Raw genomic sequence first — 26074 nt, 5'->3', positions numbered from 1 at the left:
CACCCAGGAGGCCTTCTCAGCTCATACACCATGTTCTCACACTTTCTCGCTTCCCTCCGCATCCCTTGCTCCCTTCTGCATTGCAGGAGCAGCTGGGAGTTCCCACCAGCCCCTCACTCCAGCTCCCGCCAGGGTCTCCTGCTCACCCTGCAGTGCCCTCCACGCTTGCAGCCCAACGCCAAGTTCCCACGGGCCTTCCCTCCCCTCCTGTCCGCTGGCCTGGTGGCTCCCACAGCACGGCCTTGTTTCCCAGGGAACAATGCGTCTGTGTCACAGACAACAATGTCCTTTCATCTCGGGCGCTGCCCTGGTGCACGCTGGGACACGGCACAAAGGGTGCTTTGTGCAGCTCAGGGATGTGAGCTCCTGGCTTTGCCACGTTGGAGCCGCCAGCCCGGGCCTCTGTCCTTGGGTGCCGGTTATGCAACAGTCATTCTGGGCCGTGGGGCGGGCCCGAGGGCTCTGCCTCCCCTCCCCATCCCACCTTGCCAAGCTAACCCTTGGGCTGCCAGCCACGCGCCCGCACTCCCCTCAGCCTCCCACCCTCTCCTCTGTCCCCACAGCTGGGCTTTGCCGACTTGAACCTGGCGGAGTTTGCAGGCTCGGGCTCCACAGTGCGCTGCTGCCTGCTGGAGGGATACGACACGAAGAACACCCGACAGGACAACTCCATCCTCAAGGTACCAGGACTCTGCTGCCCCACCCACCCCCTCCCACCAAGGGGCGGGGGCAAACGTGCTCCTTGTCAGAGTCCCCTGAACGGTTGTTAAGAATACAGGTTCTCACCCCAGACAGGCAGTGAGAGACACTGGGAAAGACGTGGGCCCTGGGGTCAGGAAAGCACCATCGAAGGCCTGACTCAGGCACTGGCCTCAGTTTCCCCATCCATAATCAGGGTCGGGGGGGACCCAATAGTCTCTTTAACGCCTTGGTGAGCACGTGCGGTGAGCTCATCGTGGCTGAGTGCTTACCACCCGTTATCTCGTGGTTTCTGACAACAGCCCCGTGGGGTGTGGTATCTATTATTGGCCCCAGTTTTGCACCGCAGGGGGCTGAGACGCAGAGGTTAGATCATCCGCCTGGGTCACAAGCAGAGCTGCCACTTGAGCCTGCGGTCCAGCTCCTAACCACTGCCCACACGTTATGAGGCAGCCTGAGCTCCCAGAGCATCAGTGAGCAGATGGACTGCCATCCCCAGACCTGGCAGAGCCGGGCAGCTGCTCAGAGGGCCCAGCCACGGGAAGGCTTCCAGCCGGGGCATCACTCTCCCCCCAGGCAGCTGCCTCTTTGGCCTCTTGGGACAGAGATATCTGGGCATCCACTGCCAGCATGCCTCTCTTCCTCGTCCCCACACCCTTCCACCTGGCTGAGAAAACAGTCTTGTTGTAACCACACCTCTGCGAGCTGGCCCAGCGGGAGCGTGTTATGCCTGGCAGAGCCGGGCAAGAGGTGGCAGGCAAGGGCTCTGGGGCGTCCTGGGCCTTTTGCCAAAGAAACCAGAGGCACCTGAAAAGGTCCAGGCTAGTTGTTGTGAGAGCCAAGCCCTTTCAGCCTTGCCCCAGTGGCCCAGTGCATCCTCAGGCCAGATCAAGGCCCCAGGGGCAGGTGGCCTCCAGTTCAAGGCCATCTCCCCCACATCCTGTCTGCAGGGCCTTGAGCAGTCCCTTCCCCTGAGTCTGAGTCTCAGTTCCCTCGTCTACAGCTTGGGGCCATCACGTACTTTGTGGGTTGCTATCATGGCCAAATGAAACAATCCATTAAAAACAAAGCCTCACCCCAGTGGTCAGCATTTTTGTCAGAGGTGTCCCTGTGATCTGAGCACCTCTTTCCCACCCCATCACCCCTCTGCCTGTCGCTCTGCCCCAGCCCAGATCTGGGGACCCAAACCTTGCCCTGTTTAGACCATTGCCAAAATCTTTGCCCGAGTGGATGTTACATTTCTAATGGCTTCTTGCTTTACTTTATTCAACAAACTTTCACAAGCCCCTGCCCTCTGTGTTGGAATCTGTGAACCCCTCCCCACCGCGTAGGCATCGAGAGCTTCCCTCCCACCTGCTCACCTGCTCTGAGGGCTGCGAGGGGCGCAGAGGATAGAGAGTGTCTGCGGATCCTCCCTTGAGGGCCTCACAGTCTGTTTGTGGTTTGGCAATGACAGTAGCTGACATTCCCTCCTCACTCACCCCGGGCCAGGTGCCCAGCATCCTCTCCACTATTCCACGAGGTAGGCGTTAGGATCAGTTTTGTCCTCTGCACGAGGAAGCTGGGCTTCACTGAAGTTTGGTGGCTTCGCCAGGGCCAGCAAGGGACAGAGATAGGATCAGAGTCCAAGCGCATCTGAAGCCAGAGCAGGGAGGCCACAGGGAGGCCGGGCGCCTGGGTGGGGGGGTGGATGGGGCGTGGCTGATTCCTCCGGCTTTTGCACAGGTCACCATTGGAATGTTCCTGCTCTCTGGAGACCCCTGCTTCAAGACGTGAGTGCTGGTACAGGGCGCCGGAGTGGTGGGGGCTCTGTCCTGGACACGGGGAGGGGGGACAAGGGACTGTCCCCTCCCCCAGGCTCTTGGGTTCCCCTGTCTTCTCCAACCCCAAAGTGGGGCACTCCGGTCACACCCATCTGTCTTCCCAAGGCCGCCGTCCACTGCCAAGTCCATCTCCATCCCAGGCCAGGATTCCTCCCTGCAGCTGACGTGTAAGGGTGGCGGGACCAGCAGCGGTGGCAGTGGCACCAACTCCCTGACAGGGTCCCGGCCACCCAAGGCGCGGCCCACCATCCTCAGCTCAGGTACTGTTCCTCACCTGCCCTCCCTACCCCTCCCACGGCCGAAGGCTTTTACCTCCCCATATCCCTAGGTCCCAAGGGGGATGCTTGCTGAGAAGGGAAGGCTAGTGGGATGGCGTGTACCCACCCACGCTTCCATTAGGCAGGCGTCTGAGCCCCTCCTGTGATCTGGGCTCTGTGCGTGGCCCCAGGACCACAGCAGCGCCCTGGACCGAGACTAACCGGGTCCCTGGCCTAGCAGGAGAGACGGGTGTCAATGAGACAATAAATATGTCAAATGCATGTCCACCTACAGCTGTGACGAGAGGTGTCAGAGAGACACAGAAGGTGTCCGCCTGGGGACGACCGGGGAAAGCTCCCTGAAGGGGTGTCATTTGAGCTGAATCTGGGGTGTAGTGTGCAGTGTTCCTGGCAGAGGGATGTCCTGTGAGCTCCTGCTCTGCGACTGGCTGCGTGACCTTGACTGGCCGTTTTGCCTCTCCAGGTCTCAGCGTCCTCCTCTGCAAAATGGGATCAGCAGTAGCAATCACATCTTGGGTTGCTCTGGGGATGAACTGAGCAAACGTACGTGCGCGCCTTGCCTGGCCCATAGTGTGTCCTCTATTTCCCAGCACGTGTTTTGTTAAATTATCATTATTACTAATATTATGAAAAACGCAAATGAGCTTGAATCCCCAGAGGAATCAGTGTGGCAATTAAGAGGGGGAAGTGATACTAGGAGAGAAGGCTCCAGCCTGCACCACCCCCCAACCCTGGGTGCTGTGCGGGGTGAAGCAGGCGCCTCCGAGCATGAGCCTTGGCCTCTGCACCCCTTCCCTGGGGGTGAGCTCAGGGCTGGGAGGAGGACTGCCCCTTAGCTGATCAGTAAGCAAGGCGGCACGCGGCGGCCCTGATTGGTGCCGCAAGAGCAATTAGGGCACAGGGCCTCAGGCCCTGTTTGCTGGGTGATTCTGCCCCCAGGGGATGGGAGCTGTGAGGGACCCTCTGACCCCAAGGGCCAGCTTCCCTCCACTCCCGTTTTTCCTGCACACCCAGCCTAGTGTGGCCCAGAGCTGGGGGCTGCATGCAGGAATGGGGGCTCGCCAGCTCCATTGCTCTCTCCAGCTTCAGGGTGGGGGTCCCAGAGGAGAGATCTGGGGACCAGGCCACTCCAGCAAATGTGGGGCCTTTTGTGCAAGGTAGAAGAGGTGCCTCTCCCACGGGGGGTGGGATTTGAGCCCCCACAGGCCTCTATAGCTGGTTTTCTGCCTCTCGCTCTCCCTCTTCTGCAACCCCTCAGATGCGGAGAACCTGCTGACTTGAAAAGCCATGTGGCTTTGGGTGGGGACACAGGCAGGCCTGGGGTCCATCCTATGGCCTGGGTGTGCTCATCTCCAAAGAGAGGATGGATGAGTCCTTGCTTCCTTTGTGGGTGGGGGGAGGGGTTACTCATGGAGCGCTGGGCAGACCCCGCCTGGTTCTCTGGAATCTCCTGCTGTCACTGCCTGAAAGTGTGTTCCCCGCCTTCTGCACCCCCTTATTCACTCCACTCCAGCTACACAGACCCAAGCCCATTCAAGCCTCAGGGCCTTTGCTTATGCCGTTCCCTCTGTCTAGAAGGCCCTTCCCCTGATGCTGCTTCCTTCTGGCTTGCTCCCTTCCACGCATCCTGAAGGTTTCGCATTAAGGCCACCTCCTCAGAGAAGCCTTCCCTGATTCCAGACTGGGTCAGACCCCCCCCCCCCCCATACGCTCCCTACTCTGCGCCATTAGCCAGTTGTGGTTAATCGTGGGTCATTTTTGTTCAACATTCTTCTTTCCCACCACTGGTGCCTGTGACACCACATCTCCTGTTCCCAGCACCCGGTAGAGCGCCCAGCGTGGAGGATGTCCCCAACAGATATTTGTGGAATGAACGCATGACCCGGGGTTCGAGTGGTGACCTGCAGCCCGGGGCAGGTTGCTGCTTCCCTGGACCTCAGCTTTTCAGTCTCTCAAATGGAAATACATAATGTGCTCTCCACCCCCCCCCACCCCCCACCCACCCCCCCACACTCAGTGAGAGGAGGAGCAAGGGCGAGGGCGGGCACACTGGTAACCCCTGCCCCTACCCGGCTTCCAGGGGTGCCAGAGGAGCCGGACCAGAACCTCTCCAGCCCCGAGGAGGTGTTCCACTCCGGCCACTCCCGCAACTCCAGCTACGCCAGCCAGCAGTCCAAGATCTCTGGTGAGTGCCCGCCCGGCCCCTTGCCCTTGGCCTTCCATCTTCCCCGGCCCCCAGCTCCCCGTAATCAGCGTCCCCGACCGCCCCCCAGGCTACAGCACCGAGCACTCGCGCTCCTCCAGCCTCTCGGACCTGACGCATCGCCGGAACACGTCCACCAGCAGCAGCGCCTCGGGCGGCCTCAGCATAGCTGTGGAGGGTCCCGAGGGCAGCGAGCGTGAGCACCGGCCCCCCGAGAAGCCACCGCGGCCACCCCGGCCCCCACATCTGTCGGACCGCTCGTTTCGGTAAGTCTCACCATACGTGCTCCTGGAGAGCAGACCCCGCCGGTGGCTCCCTGAGCCTCTGCTTCTCTACCTGTAACAGGGGGACAAGGGGGCCCCTGCCGCAGTGGTGTGGGCGTGGCTATTCAACCAGCTGATGCTCACAGGCGCGGCGCCCCGGCCTGGCACGCATGCTCAGTGAGCGGTTGCTGCGTGCGGTTTAGTGTCCCCTCTGTCCCCGCCTGCTCCCTTGCTCTGCAGCCTCTCAGAGGCTGGTACTTAACGTCTCAAGGCCTCCGTGGCCTCCTCTGTAAAGCCAGGTCGTGGCAGCATCTGCACGTAGGGTTTGACGTGAGGGTTAAATGAATACAGTCTGGAACAGCTCTCACGTGCACTTTGAGCATCCTGAGTGCTGCGGGTGCTTGGTCCTGTCGTCGTCGTGCCTGTTGCTGCCCTGACTGTCGTGACTCTGCCCCGCCCCGCCCCAGGAGGAAGAAGGACTCCGTGGAGAGCCACCCGACCTGGGTGGATGACACGCGGATTGACGCTGATGACATCGTGGAGAAGATCATGCAGAGCCAGGACTTCACGGACGGCAGCAACACTGAGGGTGAGCTGCCCGCGCCGGCGGGCCAGGGACGATGCCCAGGGGCTCCCTGGCAGCGCCGCTCCGCTCAGCCCCCACCCTTCCCTGTGTCCCCACAGACAGCAACCTCCGGCTGTTCGTGAGCCGCGATGGCTCCACCACCCTGAGTGGCATCCAGCTGGCCAACAGGTAGGGCTGAAGGTTCTGGGTGGGTCACAAGTGTGGCTCTGGGGCATAGTGGTGAGAGGATATGGCCTCTGCAGCCCACTGACCTAGCTTTGAATGCCAGCTCTTGTCAGTGTGACCTTGAACCAGTCACTTCTCTCTGAGCCTCAGTTTCCCATCTGTCAAATGATGTGGACCACACCACCTTACCTGGAAACCTGGGACAAAGGCCCTGGGTTTGGTTTTGGGGGTTCTGAGGAAGCTTGGTAAGTGCCTAGCACAAGGCTTGGCACAGAGCAGGGGCTTAATACATCTTTACTTTGGATTCTACTTTTCTTTCCCTTCCTCCTGGATCTGGGAACTCCTAAAAAAATGATGATGATGACTCGTTTATTTATTGAACAAATATTTATTGCACACCAGCTACACACCAGGTACTGAGCTATCCCTAGGTGCCGGGGCTACGGCAGTGAGCAACACAGATTTCTGCTGCATGGTGTTCAGAGACGAGGAGGTGGCAGGGTCAAACTTGGACTTGAACTCTACAGTTTTAGAGTGCCCTCTCATGATCGTTCACTTACAGCATGCTTGCTGTGTGCCTGGCTCACTGAATGAATGAATGAATGAATGAGTGGTAGAGATTCCCACCTGCGGGGCTGTGCTGAAGCCTTTTCCCCTGGTTCCTGTGGGCCCCATCTCCAAGGGGTCTTTGCTGGGCCATGCAGGGTCTCCAGACCTGCCCTCTGGTGCTGCTCTGCTGACCCCTACTGGCTGAGGCTTGATATTGCAACTGCCATCTTTCCATGGTCGCCTCAGCTGCCCCGGGTGGGGTGGGCAAGAAGGAAACAGAGGGCACCTCCTTGGGGCTTTGTGACATCCCTCTCTAGCCCCCTCTGAGAATGAGGAAACTGAGATGCAGGACGGGAAGAACCGATCTATTTGGCAGCAAGATCATTGCAGAGCTGTATGCTGAGCCCTGAATGTCCACAATCCCAGGGGTGGCCCTGGCCTCCCTCAGTGGGGAGAAAGGCCGATCAAGCTGCCCAGCCTTCTACTGCGCTTTTAGCAAGCCTCGTAATCCCTCTGAGCTTCAGTTTCTTCACTTGTCAAGTGGGGCTAGCTGCAGGCCCTCCCTGCCAGAGTTGTCGTGAGGATGGGCGCAGCACACCCCAGCGTGAGAGCTGCCGGTGCTCAGGAGGGCTTGGGGCATGGTCTGTGCCAGCTCTGCACTCCTACAGACTCCGGTACTTAACATCTGTGTTGCCCTGGGCAAGTGATTCAACTTCTCTGAGCCTCAGTTTCTTTCTCTGCAAAATGGGGCCTGCTTGTGAAGCACTCCCAAGGGCCTGGCCCAAAGGACCTGGCGCAGAGGACCATCAAGGATGACAAGCTGACCTGTCTCTCCCCGCAGGGTCTCCTCTGGGGTCTATGAGCCAGTCGTGATTGAAAGCCATTGAGGAGCAGGCGTCCAGGCTGGAGAAGGACCCTGCCTTCACAGGCGTCCAGACCCAAGTCATTCCACAAGGGACCTTCCCCTTCGGATCACCATCCGTGCCGCATTTCATCTGTGCCTGCTCCATGCACTCCAGCCCCAAAGCATCATTCCATTGACCTCCCATCATTGCTGGGACGCTCATGGTCCGCCAGGGCCCCGGGCACCACTGTGAATATTCTCCTCTGAACCACTAGAGGGCTGGACACATGGGCCCGTGAAGCAGGTGGGCCAGACAAACGCGGTGGGGACTGCCCCTCTGGACACCCACCTGGCCCCTCGGCGAGGACATGCAGCAGCTCCTGCACATGCAAGGATGCTTGTGGCTAAGGGGCCTCTTGTTCTGTGTCCCTGCTCACTCCAGGAGCACTGGCCCAGCCAGTGGCCCTGGCAGGGCCTTGCTCCATTGTTCCCTTGCCCTTGGGGGGCCAGTCCACCCCTGGAATCCTGTCACCATGGCCCTCTGACTGCTCAGTGCTTCAGCTGTCCCTTCCCTGTGTCCCGGGGGACCTGCTGGCGGCCTCCTCCTGGGAACCAAGACCTCAAACCCCACCCACACTCCAGATTGAGACCCCACCTCCCCCTGCAACGAATGTTCTCCTGCTGCCCTGGCAGCCTGCACTTTGCACACGCTTGTCTCCAGCACAGCGCCCTGGCCCTCACCTGCCTGTGCTCTGAGCCCTTCCCAAGGATTCCTGGGCGCTGCCTGCTGTGCAGTCAGCAGCCCAGCCCTAGCAGCCCGGCTGGAACGTGGCACTGCCCCTCCCCACTCCAGTTAACTCCAGCTCAGGCCCGAGCCCCATGCTGAGAAAGGTCTGAGCGCGGACGGTGGTTCCCCTCTGCCCGGGACTGGGTCCTGAGCAGCTGGCTTCCAGTAGGAAGCCAGGGCAGGTGCCTCCCAAGCCCTTGGAGGTCAGTGGCCTGGCTGGGCTGGGCTTGGCAGGCAAAGCGCCCTTTCTCTCCCTCAGGGTCAGCTGGCCCAGGCCGGGGCCAGTGCTGGAGAGGCAGGTGGGCTGTGACTGGACTGGCCTGGAGCTGGCTTCCTGGCCAGAAAAGCCTCAGCCATCCTCTGAAAGCATCCCCTCTCTGGGCAAGGGCGAGGTGGGGTCCATTAATGGGGTTTTCCCAGCGGGGGGCAGTCTGGCCCCGCCCCCCTCCCTAAATCCTCTGCTCTCAGCACTTTCCCGTCCTAGTCCTCCTTACTTGCTTGAAGGTGGGTTCTGACTGCCAGCCAGTCCCTGGACAGACCCCCTGCCGCTCTTAAATTTCACTCATTTTGTATAAACCCAGCAGGCTGGTGTTTACTTAGCCCTATACCTTTTTCCTTTTCTTGCCTCTTTTTTTCCTCTTTTTTCCTTCTTTCCTTCCTTCCTTTCTTTTTCTTTTCGTTTTTAGAGTTCACACAGTTTGGTATCTTCTCCTCCCCCAGGTGAGGGGAGGTGGTTCTGTTCTCTCCCTACCCGCTGGCTGGGTCCCAGCAGGGCTGGGGATCTGGGTGGGGGCAGATGGGGGTGTCTCCTCCCCAGGCTGGGAGGGGTCCTTGCCCTTCTGCCCCACTGGCAAGAATTGGAGTCTTGGTGTTGGAACCTCCTGGCGTTGGGACCAGAGCATTTCTAGGATTTTTGTTGTTGTTGTTTTTAATTACCTAACTTTTAGAAAATGAATGTTCGAAGGTGCCTGCTGAGGCAGGACGGAGCATTTGCTCTGGCTGGAGAAGGCTCTGGTCAGCTCTGCGGGTCCCTTCCTGCCCCACAGACACCTGGCACTTTAAAAGGGAGCTGGCTGCACTGTCTCCAGTTGAAGTGACCCCCAGAAGATGGGGGAATGCTGTCCTTCCCTTCTGTATCTTCATGACCTCAGCCCAGTGAGGAGATGCATTCAGGGTGTATTTGGGGTCTGATTCAAAGTTCTGGGGCTTTAGACATAAAATAGCTGGCTTTGGTGCTGTTGGGGAGAATTCCCCAAACCAGGAACCCCAGCCCCACCCTACGCGAGGTCTGAACTTGACAGTCACCCCAGAAGGAGACAGAGCCTGCCACACCCTCCCACGCTAGGCCCTGGGCCAGGGTAATTGGACTAACAGAATTCGGCCACAACCAAATTACTGCTGGCTGGAGCCGGAGGCCTGGAGCCCCTGGCCTCATCCCCACGTGGGAGCTCATTCTTCGGCCATATGGTCCCCTCAAGCTCAGTGAATTCCCATTAGGTGCCCACAGCTCTGGACTTAAAATCCTATATATAGAGAGATAGAAAGAGTATATTAGAGATATTTTTGGAAAGGAATTGGTCTATGCAATGCCAGTTTGGAATCTTCTTGAAAGACAGTTTAACGTTTTTACTAGGAGATTTAAAGAAAAGAAATAAAGGTCTACAATATTTTTAGTTTTTTTTTTTTTTTTTTTCTGGTCACCCCACAAACTGACCACATGGCATGACCTGCCAGGATGGAGAATGTCCACGGCTTCCTCTCTTTAGGGAGGTGAGCAGGGAGATGGGGGGAGGGGAGGTCTTTTTTTTTTTTTAACACCCCTCCTTTCTAACAGAATGTTATACCACCACCCCCTGATTCAGTGGGCTGTGTTTGTATCTCTGTCCCAGCTTCTATTGTAGAAAATAACATTGTAAAGGGAAATCAGCCTAGTGTCAGTGTCTTGGTTTGGGGGGGAAAAAATTAAATGTTGCAGTTTTTGTTTGTTATGGCATGTTGGCTTTTGTTTGTTTTACTGAGTTGAAGTCGGGGTCACAGACGGCATCAGAAGGAAGCAGGATGTATAAGGTGACATGCTGTGGGTGGGGGAGATGTCAGTGGCCAGGTTCTCAAAGTCCTGACTGTAGTTATCAGAATTACCACCAGTTATTACTCCAGATTCCTGGGGAGGAAACGGATGCCCAGAAGGGCAGTTTCTTGCCAGTCTCACACCTACGAGGTGGCAGCTCTGACCTCAGAGCCCAAGTTCTAACCTCCCTAGAGTCAGGTAGCCTCTAACAGGCATGCCTGAGGACAAACAACTGTGCCTCAGTTTTCTCAGCTGCAAATGGGGTTGTGAATCAAATGAGAAAGTGGGTATACAGGCCTTCCTAGGGAGCTAGACACTGGGAGGTGCCGAGCGTTTCCCCAGCCTCTCTAAAGCCACAGGCCAGCACCGTCTCCAGGCCGGGACCACCCCTCACTCTCTGCCCCTGACTCAGAAGAGCTGACTTAGCCAGGCTCTGGGAAAGGCAAGTCACCCTGGGCCTTTAATGAGCTCAGAGGTGGCAGGAATCCTCAGGGCTTTGGACAAGCCAGAAGGGACCAGACTATGAGGCCTTGTCCCTGCCACAGCACCGCATTGTCCCCACCCTTTCTTAGTGCTGATGCCCACTCATGGACCCTGTAAACCCTGGAGGCTGATTCTCAGTCCCTTCCTCTGTTCTGTGCACACCTGGGGAGGGAAAAGGTGGCTCCTGGCTGAGCTCAAATTCTCCTGAGATAGAGAGGGAAGGAATTGGGCTGTAGGCTAAAAAAAGGTTGCTCCTTTGGAACACAGTAACGCTTAGTGAAAAATCAGTATACAAAGTGGTAGGGGGAAAAAAGTCCCTCTTAGCTTTGTGATGGGCTTGGACGACCCAAGGAGACAGATGCTGCCAGCAGGAGCAGGTCATGCCCGGTTCAGACCCGATCTCTGTGTGCCCCCGCCCCCCAAGTGAAGATAACACACGGAGAGCCTCCACACAACCCCTCAGGAGGCCTGGAGTCTCCACATGCTGTCCTCTGTAGCATTCCAGAAGTCACCAAAATTTCAAAGCTGGTTGACTGATTCAAAGCTCTTACTTGTGCCAAGCCTCACTCTGGGCACTGGGGATACAGCAGTGACCACAGATGCTAATCTCAGGGAGCTCACAGTCACGTGGGCCAGATCAACAAGTAAATCAGCTAATTAAAACGCAGTGATAAGTGTCATCCTGGAGCCACACTTGGGGCTATGGAGCACGGAGGAGGGAACCCTGCCCAGCTGTGAAGGTCACTTCCCTGGCATGTGTGGCATCCCAGTGAGACCTGATGCGGGAGAAGCAGCCAGCCCTATGAGCTGTGAGGAGACAGTGTTTCGCACCTCGGAGCTGGAGGAGACATTGAAGATGATCTGGCCTCCAAGCCTAGGGAGGGGCCTACACACCGGCCCAGTCCAAAGACCTGTCTGGGCTGCGGGACACCCAGGGCCCGAGAGGCAGACGGTGAAGGAAGGGAGGGTCACCCTAGCCTCATTCATGCAGTGAAGAGAGGACACCCGAAGGGTCGCCAGGGAAGCCTGGCATGGTAAGGGGGTGCCCTCTCACAGCCAGTCGAAATCCTCCCCATCCCTGGGGGCCCCAGCCAGCCCCTCCTCCCACCCCAGGCCGGTCGGTGAACTTTTTCTGCACCCTACCCTCAACAGACAAGTTAGGGCCTCGGGGCCAGGAAGTAGTGCCCTCGGGTTCTGAAGTCGGCTACACCACTGACTCAGACTGTGATCTCCTGCAAGAGCGCGCCCCTCTCTGAGCCTCATTTTCCCCGTCGGAAATATGGGACTTCCGGCCACCCACCCCCATCCCGCTCTGGCTATGGGACTCTGGGACATCGAGAGACGGGCTTTTGTTCTCGGGCGAGTTCGACAGGACTGAGACCACAAATGCCAGCTAGACTGGGTTCCCCCCCGCCCCCCTTCCCCCCCCCCCCCCCCCCCCCGTCCCATTCCCTAGAGATTCCGGAACGCGGCCCACAATGCCCTTGAGAAACTACATTTCCCGATATGCAAAGGGAAGGCGGTGCCTGCCTGTCTCGGGCGACGTGGTCCTGAACCGGCCTAAGGACTACGACTCCCGGCGTACCCCGCGGCCCAAGGCCAGAAGGGCCCGGATCCGGAACCGGATGAGGCTTGCTGCTCCAGTGCCCGCAGCGCTGGGGAAATGGTGAGCTTGGGCCCGAGTGCGGGGAACGGGGGCGTCTGGGGGTGGGGTCCTGGGTCTGCTCAGGAGCTGGGACTTGAGTACTCGGATCCGGCATCGCTCTCCTGCCGGTCCGTCGTACGGGTGATAGGCCTTGGCCCGGCGGTCTCTCTCGGCCTAAAATTGACCTAGTCCTCCACGTCAGATACGTCCGCTGAGTGAATGGGCGTAACCAGGCTGCAACGCCCCCCTTCTTCAGTGCACCTAAATGGAGCATCACTGCCTCAGTTGAGTTCTCCCTTTTCTGCAGGCCACGGGAACAGACCAGGTGGTGGGACTCGGCCTCGTCGCCGTTAGCCTGATCATCTTCACCTATTACACCGTCTGGGTGATTCTCTTGGTATGTGTGCTGCCCCGTCCTCTCTCACCTCCCATCCCTGGATCTTGAGGCCAACTCCTAACATCATTTAAGCAGCTGCAGTGTGACAGGTGCCATGCTGGGTGCTTTACCTGCATACCTCACAAAAGCTCCAGAACAGCACTATGGGGAAGATGCTAGCGCTGTCCCCCATTTTATACACGAGGAAGCGGAAGCTCAGGGGGAAGCCTCAGGCCCAAGGTGGAAAACTTAACCACTACACTGTAAAGTCCTGTCCTTGATTTGCTCTGCCTTTGATGGGAGTTCTAGTTCTTCTCGTTATCCTGCGGGCCCCTGGGCATGACAGGTGCCAGTGGATTTTGTGAGAGTCTTTAGGATTTTTCTTTTCCCTGTGGGGAAATGTCTTGGTTACTGCTTTAAAAGTGTAGTGTTTGGAAGGCAAAATCTTGCAGAACTTGGTATCCTTTGGAGAAAAATGTTGGTAAAGAAGACTTTGGAGCCCAGGTTGGGAATCATTCGAGGATTCCTCATGTACCCTTTGCCCCTGCTAAGCTGTGGGGGCCTTAGGGCAAGTCCTTTTTCTTCTGTTCCCTGTCAGGTCCCCAGCCCCAGCTTAGGGCAGGCACCAGGCAAGTGCCCAGTACACAACTATTAGATAAATGAAGGAAGGGAACAAACCAAGGCACCCCAAATGCCATCATCTTAAAGAAAAGCAAATGCAGTCTCAGTGCTTTGATGGGGTCAGCCCCAGAGATGGAGGAGGTGGGATGTTTGGGCTTGGGGAGCTGAGCAGGGTGGGGAGTGCTCACCAGAGCTTTGCCCTCGATGCCAGCCATTCATCGACAGTCAGCATGTCATCCACAAGTATTTCCTGCCCCAAGCCTATGCCGTTGCCATCCCACTGGCTGCTGGCCTCCTGCTGCTCCTGTTTGTGGGTAAGTTCCCCCAACCCTGGGCAGTGTGTCTGAGGGACCCCATGACCCTCTCCCAGCCCTGAACATGCTGCTACACTTTGTCACTGGCCGTATGTCTCCATGAGGCTCCTTGCCCCCAACTCATCCCCTGGGGTTTCCCGGTTCATCCTTCAGGGCTTTAAGTCAGTCTTCCCGATGCCCCAGGCTCACTGGACTCTAGTGGGATGTCTCCCTTTTTCCTGCTCCCTCCACCACCGCCATCACTCTGCTCACACCTCCATCACCTCTCACCCGCTGGTCACCCCGGTTCAAGATCCCTGCACCTGTCTGTCTCCCAGGGTCTAGTCCTTAAGGGGCAAGGACTGTTGCTTTATCATTGCTGTTTACTCAGCCCCCGGCACAAGCTGTGGCACTGAGTCGGTGCTCAAGAAAGTGGTTTGGATGCGTCAACAATCAGGTGTCTGGATGATGGGATGGGCGGATGATGGATGCTGAGTGGGTCAGTGTGTAGGTGGGTGGGTAGGTGGTTGACTGGGTGAGTAGATGCATAGTTGGGTGGATCTTATTCCCTGTAGGATTGGAAGCGCTAAACTCAGCAAATTGCCTGTAGTAGGCACCCGGCTGATATTTTTTGAATGAATGGGTGGATGTGTGGCTTGATGAACAGCTGGGGAGATGACCAGGTGGCCTGGAGTGTGGTTGGGTAGGTGCTTGGCCCCCTGTGTGGGTCACTCTCCCATGCTGTGTCCTGCTCTGGCCCCCAGCAGCCCTGCGCTTTCTTTCCTGACCTTTCTGGTCTGTGTATTCCAGGCGTGTTCATCACCTACGTGATGCTGAAGAATCAGAAGGTGACCAAAAAGGCCCAGTGAAGGCCCAGCACGGATGAGGCTGCCGGCCCCTTCTCTGCTTCTTCTCCAGGGCAGACCAAGGGTGGGGGCCCAGAGGACCCATCCAGGCACTGAGGGCCCCTCAAGCCTGGCTACCCTGCAGACACCCTTGTGGGATGGAGCTGCTCAGGACTCACCCCTGACTGACCAGAGCCCCTGCTCACCCTTCCAGAAGCCAGGAGGGAGGAGTCCCTGGAAGTCTCGCTCTCACCCTCTTCAGGTTCAGGGCCTGGAAAACGCCGGTCCTCCCCACCTCACTTTTCAGACTCCCTGTCGCTTTTTCCTCTGGCTTCTACACTCTTGCCTCAGTTTCCCTCATGTCACATGCTGTTGCTGGACTTGGCAGGTTCTGGGGCGTCACGAGACCTCTCCCCCCATGTCCTGCTCCTCTACAAAGGCAGCTTTCCCGGGTCTGACATACCCCAGACCCCACAAGGATTTCTGGACCTGGAAAGCCTAGGGGGAGGCCTGACAGGCCCCAGAGCCCATTAGGGTGGCCACACGGGGGGCCCCTGGATTGACCGCTTCTCACGGAGGCCCAGCCCCCCAGCCTCAGTGCTGGCCTGTTGGGGAGAGCTGAACAATAAACGGTGGTGGTGTGTTTGTCTCAGTGCCATCCCTGACCAGGGGGCTGGGCCGCTCAGGGGCTGGAGAGGGGCTGGGCGCTGGCCTCTGCGTTGGTCTCAGGTCCGGAGACCCTGGTTTGTGCAATTGGTGCCTCAGATGCCTCCTGGATCATCTGTGTGCTGGACACAGGATAAAGCAGGGACCGGGACCGGGACCGATACGGGTCTGGCCTGGCGCAGCTGATGGCTGGGGAGTCTGTGGAGGCACGGCAATCTGCCAGACGCCACATCAGCCTCTACCAGGTCTCCCCCGTGCCAGCCTAGCCAGCTGGCACTGGTATTTTACGGACCCTCAGGCTAGTCCCCGAAAAGGCAAGCCTGTCATCTGTCTCCTGTACCCAGCAGCCCAACTTAGCGTGGCTCTGAGCAGAGGGCTGTTATGAGCCAGAGCAGGGCTGGTTCCACTGTGTTCAGGTTAACCGGCACAGGCCCCAGCCTTAGTCCCTGGCATCCCACCATGCCCCACTGGGCAGCCAGCTCTCCCGTTCACAGTGTGAGCCTCCACCCCTCACACCTTGGACATTCATTCTTCCTCCGGTTAGCAAAGGTGTCCCCCTCATCAGAGAAGAGAGACCAACTGCAGGCGCACCTGCCCTGTCCTTACCTGTTTCTCTCCATCTTCCAGTCCAGGCAGAGCTGCCCACCTGGACTCTGGGTCCTGTCCTCTCACACTGCTATAGCAGGAGCCTCCTGTCTGATGATCTCTCTCAAGGGAACAGCCTCTGCCTTTCAACAAGGTCCCCCAGTGTTAAATGAACATGTTACGGGCTCCGTATAAGGGACCCTCCATCAACCCAGTAATTCCCTCCGGGTCTCTCCCGCGCCTTCCCCTCCACTGCCAAACTTCCCAAAAGGGTATCCACACCTGCTTCCTGCATTTCCTCACCCCTGCTGTGCTTGGCAGCATTCCAGGGGGGCTGCACTCAGACCACCCGTGACGTCCAGTCTTTAAATCCAAAGCACATTTCCTTGACCCCTCTGCTACATTTGGTCGGTGACTTCCCCCCTGGGACACCCTCAGACGCTGGATGACCCGTTCTCCTACTTTATGCTCTCTCTGGCACTCATGCTCCTCTGCCCCGAGAGGGTGGGTTCCTCGGGACTCATCACAGGCTGTTTCACCTTCTGGGTGACCTCATCCTTACCCAGGCTCACCTCTAGCCCAGCTTTCTTCTGAGCCCCAAAGTATTTCACGTGCACCAGCTGCCCACCTGAGATCCCCATCGGCTGTTGTAGTGACACCTCAAATCCATCCTGTCATGATCTGAATTCTCAGACTTACCCACTCTCCCCCCGCACAAATCTGGCTCTCCTGTCCTGCCCTGCCTTAGCATCATCATCCTGTATCCCTGACCCACAGCCAGAAGCCTGGCAGACATCACTGACCTTGGCTTTCCTCTTCCACGCCCCCATCCACATGACCCCAAATCCTGTCAATTCTCCCCTTCCCCCGTCACCTTCCAGATGCAAAGCCACTGTCCCCTGCCCTAAATCACCAAAGGCTTCCTCACTGCTCTCCCCTGCCCACAGTGGCCCCCTCCAATCTGACTGCACTACAACCAGTGGCCTTTTGAAAACATCTGAGCATCTTTTCTTTTTTTAATTTTTAGCCGCACCACGCTGCATGCGGGATTTTATTTCCCCAACCAGGGATCGAACACGCACCCCCTGCAGTGGAAGTGCAGACTCTTAACCACTGGACTGCCAGGGAAGTCCCTGAGCTTTTTTTTTTTTTTCTTTTTCTGAGAATCTTTCTCACACACTTACAATGCTTCTCTGGGTTCCTGTCCCTCTCCCTCCCATGGCCAGCCAACAAGAGCCTGCATGCTTGCTTGAGCTCTCCTCACTCCAGTCACACTGGCCTTTCATTTCCTGGGACTCACTGAGGTTCTCTGCACATCCTACTCACATTGGTTCAGCATGTACTTCTCAAACACTGGTTTGTGCAAGGTACTGAGCCAGGGAAGGAGCCTGGCATGGTTCCTGCCCTCCTGGCACTCCCACTCTGGGTGGGGGAGGGGAGATATAATAAACAAATAAATGAACAAGACAGTCTCTGACAGTGTTAAGTGTGATGAAGAAAAATAAAGCGATGTGATCATGACCGAAGGAAGGGGACACTTAGAGTCGGGCAAGGTGATGAGGAATAAAGCAAATCAAGTCGAGGGTGGAGGTGGGGGAGGATTTCAGGCAGAGGGAACAGCACCTGCAAAAGCCCGGAGGTGTGAGAGTTCGGTGGCCAAGGGCCAGCCGGGAGCCCCTGTGACCGTGTGCTGGGTGCAGGGACAGTGATTTGAGATGGGGCTGGAGAGTGGGCAGATGGGCCTGGGGCCACACCGAGATGTTTGGACTTTGTTCCGGTGCCGTGGGAAGCCACTGGAGGCTTAGAGCGTGCGAGTGACATCATGCGATTTATGCTTTTAAAAGCTCACGCTGGCAGCTGTGTTCCTCTCACTCACCACTAAAATCCGCCTCCCCCCCACGCCACCCCGGCCTACACTGCTCCTGGCCCATAGTGAATGTTCAAAATAAGTGTTGAATGAATGCACGCCCCTGACTTCCTGTGTGACCTGGAGGTAGTCACTTCTCTCTCTGGACCTTAGTTTCCTCACCCGAAATACGGTCGGTGGGAATTTCACGCCAGGGTGTGTGGGCGGGACTGGATTTAGGTTACCCGCCTCCCCGAGCGCCCCGAGACCTGAGTCTCCCACCCCAGGAAGGGAATGTGGGGTGTTCCCCCGGTGGGGACCTTAACCAACGCGCGGCGGCCCTGCCCAAGCCCTGGACCGCGGTCCGAAGGGTGCTGCAGCCCCAGGGGCGGGACCCGCAGGCGATCCCCCGCGCCCCGGCTCGGATTGGGTGCAGCCGTGACCGGCACCACGCGATTGGTCGGTCCAGAAGCAGGGGCGGGGCCTAGCTCCTGCAGCGGGGCGGCCCGGCAGCTGGGGACGCGGCCAGAGCCCGCGGAAGCTGCTGCGGGGGCGATGGCCGCGCCGAGCCCGGGGCCCCACGAGGTAGGTGCAGACCCGAGAGAGGACAGGAAAGGAAAGGGTTGGAGGGCAGGGGCAGGACCTCCCCTCCCCGTGCAGGGCGAACACACCCCCATCCAAGCCCAGAAGGGGTCCTGCACTGGGCGGGACTGGGACACGCCCCACATGGGGCCGCAGGTCTGAAGCGGGGAGTCCGGCGGGTATCCCCCGAGAACTTCCTCAGTTTCCTCATCGGGAAAATGGAGACAATGATAAAAGCTTCTCCTTCATAGGGCTGTTAGGAGGTCAAGCTCTCAGACAGTGCTGGGCACATGGTGGGCGCCCAATGCGAAGGGGTCAGCAGCTATGATCTCAGCTTCGTGCTGACCCTCCGCGCTGGCCTGGAGGAACTCGACATAGACGAGTGGAATAGATGACTGAATCACTGACATCACAGCTCCTACTATAAGGAGTTCCTGTGCAGGATGCTCAAACTCAACAGTAACAACAGTTAATACCTGCCACGAAGGAGTTATTATAGTTCTCATTTTACAGAGGAGAAAACGAGGTGCAGAAAGGTTAGGTGATCTACCTAAGCTAGTGACAGGTTGCAGAACAAATGCTCTGCCTACTGATAATAAACATCACTACTGTGGGTGCTGACTGCATGCCAGGTACTGTCCCCTCACAACACCCAGTGAGGTGGGTACCGGCCTTATCTGCATTTTACAACTGAGGAAACTGAGGCAGAGAGGGATTGAGGGGTGAGCTGACAAGCAGTGGATGTGGGACTCAGACCAGGGTCTCTCACCTGTGGGATGCTTGCTGCCTCAGGCTCATTGCTTCTGGTGCCTCCCACCCCAGGTCCTGACCCCCTCCCCAGAGGCTGGACACAGAGCTGCCACCTCGAGCTCTGGCCGCCGTGGCCTCCTCTGGCGTCTACGAGACAAGCAGTCTCGCTTAGGCCTGTTTGAGATTGGCCCAGGGCATGAGCTGCACCAGCTGACGTGTATGATGCAGGCAGGGCTGTGGGCTGCCACTCAAGTGTCCATGGACCACCCACCCACGGTGAGTGGCCAGTCTGTCCCGTGCACCTCCACAGCACCGACAGCAAGACCAGGCTGATGCCCTGTCCTGCTAATACTGCAGGGCTGGGGAACAGAGCGGACTAGATAGAAGGAGAGGAAGGCAGGGGCTTGGTGCAGGGAGGGAGGGACATTCTGGGGTGGGGGCTGAGGCCAGGAAGCCAGAAAGCCCAGGGTGTGTGGGGACTGCGAGGAAGCCCCTGACCCGGGTGGTTGATGTGTGATCTAGGTGGGTCTCTGCCTCTCTTTGGGCTTCAGTGTCACCTCTGTATAATGGATGGCAGGGATTGTACTCCTTGGTCTCTGAGGCCCTCCCGGTTCTGCCAGGGTGTGTGGTTAAGGGACCCCGCCCCCACCCCACTAGCCCAGCCCATCCTCCCCGGAGCTTAGGCTGGGGCCAGGCTGGCTCAGCAGAAAGGGTCGCCCACTGCAAGCTCAGCAGCTGGACGGCCCGGGTGAGCATGTGTGTTGTTTGTGTGTGTGCATACATGTGCACAGTGTGACCACATCCTGTGAGCCAGGTCCTAGCACAGGACCTGGAGGTCCAGGGAGAGAGTAGCAGTCCTCTCAATCTCATCACCTGCTGAAAATCTTCCATGGCTCCCCAATACTCAGCCTGGCCCCATGGTCCTGCTGGCTCAACCCCAAGGGCCAACTGTCCAGCCTCCTCCCCAGTCCATCCTTACTCGCTTCAGTCACTCAGGCTCTCCTTCCCTTCCTGGGGGCCACCACTGCTGTTCCCGCTCCTGTGAGCACCCTGCTCCTCCTCGCTACTGCCCTTGAGATTTCAGCTTAGGGGGCACCTCCTCCAGGAAGCTTTCTCTGATCCTGCTTCTCCCAGGCTGAGTCAGACAGTCCTAGGCTTCTAGGCCATCCCCTTTGACTGGGAAGGCATCTGGCGACACTTTGGCCAACGTGTGTCTGGGCACATGCGTCAGGCTCTAGCTCAGAGACTGGTGCTGGGGACCCAGCAGTGAATGAGACACACCTAGGACCTGCCTTGGGTTACTCTCCTCCTCCCTCCAGCTCTGGGAGGGCTGGCAGTCTATCTGCCCAACTCAGGCACACCCAGAGTGGTCCCCACTGGCTGGAGGAATCAAATTGGGGGGAACGGGGGTGAGGCCAGGTACAGGATGCTTGGGAGACCCTGGGCTGGCACTGGGGGGTTGAGACTTGCCCTGAGCCCCTCTGCTCCTTGCTACAGGGGCTGCCCACAGAAGAGGATTTCTCCGAGGTCCTGACCCAGGTTCACGAGGTAGAAAGCCCGAGTGCTGCATGGGAGGGGGTGTGTTCTGCTCCTCTCCTCAGTTTCCCCATCTGTGCAATGGGAATGATGGCTTGCCCCAGGGCTTTGCAGGAAGGGTGTGCTTACCCTGACCCTCCCGCGCCAGAGCCAACTGCACACACCTGGGCCCCAGGGACACTCTCGGGGCTGCTCTTCCTTTCCGCAGGGCTTCGAGCTGGGCACCCTGGCTGGCCCCGCCTTCGCCCGACTGCGGCGCTCCCTAGGGCTGGCAGAGGAGGACTATCAGGCTGCGCTGGGTCCCGGCGGCCCCTACCTGCAGTTCCTCAGCACCTCCAAGAGCAAGGCCAGCTTCTTCCTGTCGTGAGCTGGTGGCTGGGGTGGGGAAAGGGTGCGAGAGGTGTCCGGGGCGGAGGGGGGGCTCTTGAGGAGAGAGACAGCATGGCCAGGTCAGGGTGGGTCAGGGCCGGATAGCGGTCAGATGGAGGAGGAGAGACTGGGGGCGAGGGCAGGAGGCGAGAGGGGCGGTGCGGACGCGGCTCCTGCCCCACCTGGTCAGTGACCTCTCCGTCCCGCCCCCCAGCCACGACCAGCGCTTCTTCCTGAAGACCCTGCGGCGCCGGGAGGTGCGGGCGCTGCTCGCCCACCTGCCCCGCTACGTGCAGCACCTGCAGCGGCACCCACACTCGCTGCTTGCGCGGTTGCTGGGTATGACCGGCCAGGGACCCGGGACTGCGGGGCGAGGGGAGGGTGAAGAGAGAGAGCGAGAAGGGGAGGGGGTCAGGGAGTGGGCGGTTCCAGGACGGGGGGCGTAGGGTACCTGAGCCCGAGCAGGGTGGAGGGGACTGGACAGGAGGCGGGGCCGGCTGGGGGCAGAGTTCAGGGGCGGGGCGGGTCCTAGACAGCAACGTAGGAGGGCGGGGTAGGTGGGCGGGGCCAATACCTCGGGCGGGGCCCAAAGGGGGCGGGGTTGGGATTGAATAGTCCCGAGAGGAGGGTATATGGGCAGGGCTAGGCCTGGGGGACACGGCATCTTTGGGGCTAAATTAAGAAGCGGGTCGACTTGGGACACCACCTCAAGCTGGGGAAGGGGTCTGGGGGCGTGGCCTGAAGGCTCGGGATGCGGCGGATCGCGAGAAGGAGGCATGGCCTGGAACTGGGGCAGGATGCACCCGGCGTTGCCGAGTTTGGGGCCTCTCTACCTGACGCCCTCTCCCTTTCCAGGAGTGCACAGTCTGCGGGTGGCCCGGGGAAAGAAGGTGGGTGAGGCCGAGGTGAGGGGGCCGGGCCGGAGGGGGCGGCTGGAGGGTGAGATCCTGTCCTTCCTCACTCCCTACCCCCGTCTCCAGAAATACTTCATCATCATGCAGAGCGTCTTCTATCCCACCGGCCGCATCTCCGAGAGGTGAGTCGGCCTCCCCGCCCCACCCAGAATGTGCCACCTGAAGCACCCACACTCACTAGACAGACAGCGAACCTGAGGCGCAGGGAGGAGGAGGGACGTTACCAAGATCTCCTGACGGGTCGGAGACAGTGATTCCCAGGACCAGCATCTCTTGAGCACTCAGTATGCCATGGGCGCTGTGTTGAGACATTTGCATTCATCATTTTCCTTATTCCCAGAACAACTCTTGAGGGGTAGCTGTCCTTATCATCCCCATTTTGTCGATGAGAAACTGAGGAGGGGAAAGCCACACAGCTACTAGGTGAGGAGCAGGGATTCAAACTAGCCTCTGATTGCAGGTGGCCCTCTGAGCCTCCTAGCCCTGCCTCTGCCTGCGAGCTCCACGCTGGTGCTCTCCCAGGGCGCGGACTTCACTCATGCCCTCTGTTGCTGCGTCTAGGGTTGGGCCCCTCTGTCCGGGATACCCCAGGGATGACAAGGTGCCAAGAGGCAGTCACAGGCAGGGGTAAAGTCTGGACTGGACGTTCAAAGGCCTGAGTTGGAATCCCTGCTCTGCCCTTTACTCACTGTGTGGTCTTGGGCAAATTAAAAACAAAACAAAACAGAAAACCTCTCTGAGGCTTTTTCTTCATCTCTAACATGGGGACAGTAACGGACTGGGGTTGTGCTGAGAATCTGGACAGTCACCCAGTGGAAGCTCTTGTTTCTTATTACCTCGTGAGTTCCCTGTATGTCTCAAGTCTGTATAAGGTTGAATTCTGTCTCCCCCACCCCTCACTTCCCAGGTATGACATCAAGGGCTGCGAGGTGAGCCGCTGGGTGGAGCCCGCCCCTGAGGGCAGCCCCCTTGTCCTGGTGCTGAAAGACCTCAATTTTCAGGGCAAGATCATCAACCTGGGTGAGCCACGGGGGCGGTCACTGCCTGCTCTTCCTCCATTTAGAGTGAAGTTAGAAGGGTGTCCCTGGCACTGCTCTCTGCCTGAGTCTTTTTTTTTTTTTTTTTTTTTGGTACGCGGGCCTCTCACTGTTGTGGCCTCTCCTGCTGCAGAGCACAGGCTCCGGACGTGCAGGCTCAGCGGCCACGGCTCACGGGCCCAGCCGCTCCGTGGCATGTGGGATCTTCCCAGACCGGGGCACGAACCCGTGTCCCCTGCACCGGGGTGGACTCTCAACCACTGCGCCACCAGGGAAGCCCCTCTGCCTGGGTCTTTAATAGCCCAGATTCTGGAGTCAGGCAGAGAATCCTAACTCCACAGCTTTCTAGCTAGGTGACCAAGGCAAATTACAGATGAGTTCCCTCATCTGTGAAATGGGACAGTAATGACATCTGCCCTTCTAGGGCAGATGTGTGTGGAGCCCTCAGAAACTTGCCTGGCACACAACGAGCACTCAGGTGGGGGCACTGATGCTCCGGCAGGGCCCCAGCGGAGCTGGCTCCTCCACCAGATGGAACTGGACACCGCCTTCCTCCGGGAGCTCAACGTGCTGGATTACAGCCTCCTGATGGCCTTTCAGCGTCTCCATGAGGATGAGCAGGGCCCAGGCAGTAGCTTCATCTTCCGCACAGCCAGGTGGGCCCCCCAGAGGCAACAGCAAGAATGAGGTGATGAGAACATGGAAAAGACAGACAGTGTAGTGGGGGAACAGCACAGGCAAAGGCTCGAAGACTGGAAAGTGCAGTGTTTGTGTGTATGTGTGTACGTGTGTGTGTGTGTGTGTGTGTATGTGTGTGTGTGTGTGTGTGTGTGTAGCGTGGAGGGCTGGAGAAGCCTGGCCGGCAGGGGTAGCAGGCACAGATGGATCACAGCAGAGGAAAGACCAGGTGAGATCCAGTTGGGCTTTTGAAGAATCTGCCCATTTTCCAGAAGGAGATGTGGAGCCATTGAAGGTTTCAGACGTATTTAATTTTGGCCTTAGAAAGAGCCCTTGCCCCTTAACTCGGTCATTTCACTTTGAGGACCCCGAAGTCATCACCACTGGCACCATCATCTTGTTGCCTTCCTCTTGCATGCAGCCAATCTTTGCATGCTGACTATGAGCCTCATTGAGAGGATGGGCTCTTTCCCATTTTAGAGATGTGGAAACTGAGCCTCAGAGAGAGGAAGTGAAGTTGTAGAATGACTTTTGAGGATTCATGTTAGTACTTGGTTAGTGACTTGCATTTCAGTCCTCCAAGGCCCACATCTGTGGTTGAACCGAATTACTCAGGGTTTAAGACAGGCACTTCAAGGAAATAAGTTCATTGATCCAGTGGGTGGACAAGACAAGTGAAAAATGATGTCCACTCACTAGCCCCCATCCCCACCCCTTGGAGGAAGACCTTGGGATGGGTGAGTCTTGGGCACAACCCAAGGTAATGGCTTGGTGGGCACATCCTGACCAGATGGTGGAAGGCCTGCCACGGGGCACAGAATCCACCAAGTCTGCCCATCCAACCTAGGTCAGCTTCTCCCTTGCCCTCTACCCCCAGATAGTGCTCATATTACAGCCGTCATTCAGCAGGTAAACCCCAGTGTGCATACGACGGTTGTTTCTCCATGCTGCCTGGTAAAAGGTCACAGCTACAGCCCCACCCCCAGCTAGTTCCCAGCCCCTCATTCAGAACCCACCACACCCAGGTTAACCCTGGCACTGCAGAGAGTACCAGCGCTCTGTTCTGGCCCCCAGACCACTCGGTTCTGATTGGTTGGTGCTTGGGTGGGACTTTCTTTGATTGGTTTCTTTCCCCCAAGACCTGGGCAGGGCAGGGATAAAGCCCTCAGCGACCCCCCCCCCCCCAGCGACCCCTACTCCCACCATCACAAGAGGACAACGTTAGGGGACTGAGCCTGCTTCTGGTTGGGATTGGGGGCCCAGCCAGAGGCACCTTCTGATTTGGAATACAATTTGAGGCAAAAAGACACACCATCTGCGAACTTGGGTTGGACTTTGTCTGCAAGGTTTCAACTCTGCCACCCTGAAACTTCCAGGGTTGGATAACCCCAAACAGCAGTTTAGGAAGTACCCAAATATGGGACTTACCCAAAGTGACGTGGCACATAAGTGCAGAGCCAGAGTCTGTGTGACCCAAATGCTCTAGACCAGCGCTACCCAGTAGAAATTTAATGCGAGCCACACATGTAGTTTTAAATTTTCTAGTAGCCTCATTTTTAAAAGTAAAAAAGAAATAGGTAAAAATAATTTTAATAACATATTTCACTTACTTCGTACATCCAAACTTTTATCATTTCATCATCTAATCAATATAAACATTTATGAGATATTTTACATTCTTTTTCTCACACTGCTTTGGAAATCCAGTATGTATTTTATACTTACTGCGCATCTCATTTGGGACTGGCCACATTTAAGTGCTCAGGGCCACATATGGCTGGTTGGTGGCTGCATAATGGACAGCTCAGCTTTAGACCGTCAACTGCACTTTACTCAGCCACCCAGTTTATCTGACATCACAGGTCCGGGCACACGGGAGGTGGGGGAATGACCCAGGGGCAGCATGGCCATGCTGACAGGGTCCATTGGCTGGGGCTCCCTGGAGGACGTGGTAACCTCACCCTCCTGTCTGCCCCCAGGTCTATGAGAGGGGTACAGAGCCTGGAGGAGCCGGAAGCCCAGAACCGCCGGCTGCTGCCCGACACCCCCAACGCCCTACACATCCTGGACGGGCCAGAGCAACGCTATTTCCTGGGCCTCGTGGACCTCACCACAGTCTACGGGCTCCGCAAGCGGCTGGAGCACCTGTGGAAGACGCTGCGCTACCCAGGCCGGACCTTCTCCACCGTCAGCCCAACTCGCTACGCCCGTCGCCTCTGCCAGTGGGTGGAGGCGCACACCGAGTGACCGGCGCCCAGCCGCGCTCTCCCCACCTGGACAATGGTCGCCCGCTGGGGACGCGGGTTCCAGCTTGGCCCGGGCAGCGGGTCGGGCTCTCCTCGCCTGTTGTTCCTCCTATTGGCCTCCAGAGGGCAGCATCCCCTAATTAATATTATGAACTCATTTTGCTGGGGATGCTGTGCCTGGCATTGTATCAGGGACTCCCTTACATTAGCTCATTTAATCCTCAAAAAAAAAAAAAAAAAATGCTATTATTCTTTTTTTTTTACAGACCATGAAATGAAGGCTCAGGGGGTGAAGGGACTGAGCTAGATCATTCAGCAATAAATGCTGGAACCAGGA

The 26074-nt window shown here is 57.8% G+C and overlaps 3 protein-coding genes across 7 annotated transcripts in view; all 3 read left to right on the top strand.

Annotated features, from left to right (window-relative positions):
• EEIG1 (estrogen-induced osteoclastogenesis regulator 1) overlaps positions 1 to 10190 on the top strand; it is a 36080-nt gene extending 25890 nt beyond the window's left edge. For both annotated transcript variants that reach the window (XM_033858682.2, XM_033858683.2), the window contains 8 exons: positions 564 to 680; positions 2425 to 2471; positions 2628 to 2782; positions 4881 to 4985; positions 5074 to 5269; positions 5734 to 5855; positions 5951 to 6020; positions 7408 to 10190. In XM_033858682.2, coding sequence (XP_033714573.1) covers positions 564 to 680; positions 2425 to 2471; positions 2628 to 2782; positions 4881 to 4985; positions 5074 to 5269; positions 5734 to 5855; positions 5951 to 6020; positions 7408 to 7453 — 858 coding nt within the window. In that variant the 3' untranslated portion in view covers positions 7454 to 10190. The remainder of the gene's footprint in view (positions 1 to 563; positions 681 to 2424; positions 2472 to 2627; positions 2783 to 4880; positions 4986 to 5073; positions 5270 to 5733; positions 5856 to 5950; positions 6021 to 7407) is intronic.
• A 2039-nt stretch (positions 10191 to 12229) lies between these two features.
• On the top strand, positions 12230 to 15173 carry DPM2 (dolichyl-phosphate mannosyltransferase subunit 2, regulatory). Its single transcript, XM_033858686.2, has 4 exons — positions 12230 to 12414; positions 12701 to 12790; positions 13602 to 13704; positions 14494 to 15173. The coding sequence occupies exons 1-4, from the start codon at positions 12412 to 12414 to the stop codon at positions 14550 to 14552; spliced, it is 255 nt and encodes an 84-aa protein (XP_033714577.1). The 5' UTR covers positions 12230 to 12411; the 3' UTR covers positions 14553 to 15173.
• A 146-nt stretch (positions 15174 to 15319) lies between these two features.
• On the top strand, positions 15320 to 26074 carry PIP5KL1 (phosphatidylinositol-4-phosphate 5-kinase like 1). Of its 4 annotated transcripts, none has more exons than XM_033858681.2 (10): positions 15320 to 18210; positions 19030 to 19233; positions 20455 to 20505; positions 20702 to 20856; positions 21077 to 21201; positions 21718 to 21752; positions 21843 to 21898; positions 22684 to 22796; positions 23316 to 23469; positions 25471 to 26074. In XM_033858681.2, exons 1-10 carry the CDS (start codon positions 17920 to 17922, stop codon positions 25736 to 25738), a joined length of 1452 nt encoding a protein of 483 aa, XP_033714572.1. In that variant the 5' UTR covers positions 15320 to 17919; the 3' UTR covers positions 25739 to 26074. The 4 variants fall into 4 exon arrangements, with proteins under 4 accessions (XP_033714572.1, XP_033714570.1, XP_033714571.1 ...); XM_033858679.2 differs by having other exon boundaries at positions 23238 to 23469; XM_033858680.2 differs by having other exon boundaries at positions 20669 to 20856.

This window comes from Tursiops truncatus, chromosome 6 (genome assembly GCF_011762595.2).
Source record: "Tursiops truncatus isolate mTurTru1 chromosome 6, mTurTru1.mat.Y, whole genome shotgun sequence".
NCBI classification, from domain to species: domain Eukaryota; kingdom Metazoa; phylum Chordata; class Mammalia; order Artiodactyla; family Delphinidae; genus Tursiops; species Tursiops truncatus.
The sequence above is the reverse complement of the archived record's forward strand: the minus strand, read 5'-3'. Positions and strand labels throughout refer to the sequence as shown.

Coding starts and splice junctions, on each gene's coding strand:
- DPM2 (XM_033858686.2), top strand. Junction 12,791..13,601: donor CCGTCTGGGTGATTCTCTTG/GTATGTGTGCTG, acceptor CCTCGATGCCAG/CCATTCATCGACAGTCAGCA. Junction 13,705..14,493: donor CCTGCTGCTCCTGTTTGTGG/GTAAGTTCCCCC, acceptor TGTGTATTCCAG/GCGTGTTCATCACCTACGTG.
- PIP5KL1 (XM_033858678.2), top strand. CDS start 17,920: ATGTGGGGTGTTCCCCCGGTGGGGACCTTAACCAACGCGCGGCGGCCC. Junction 18,211..19,029: donor CGAGCCCGGGGCCCCACGAG/GTAGGTGCAGAC, acceptor CTCCCACCCCAG/GTCCTGACCCCCTCCCCAGA. Junction 20,506..20,668: donor TCCTGACCCAGGTTCACGAG/GTAGAAAGCCCG, acceptor CCTGGGCCCCAG/GGACACTCTCGGGGCTGCTC.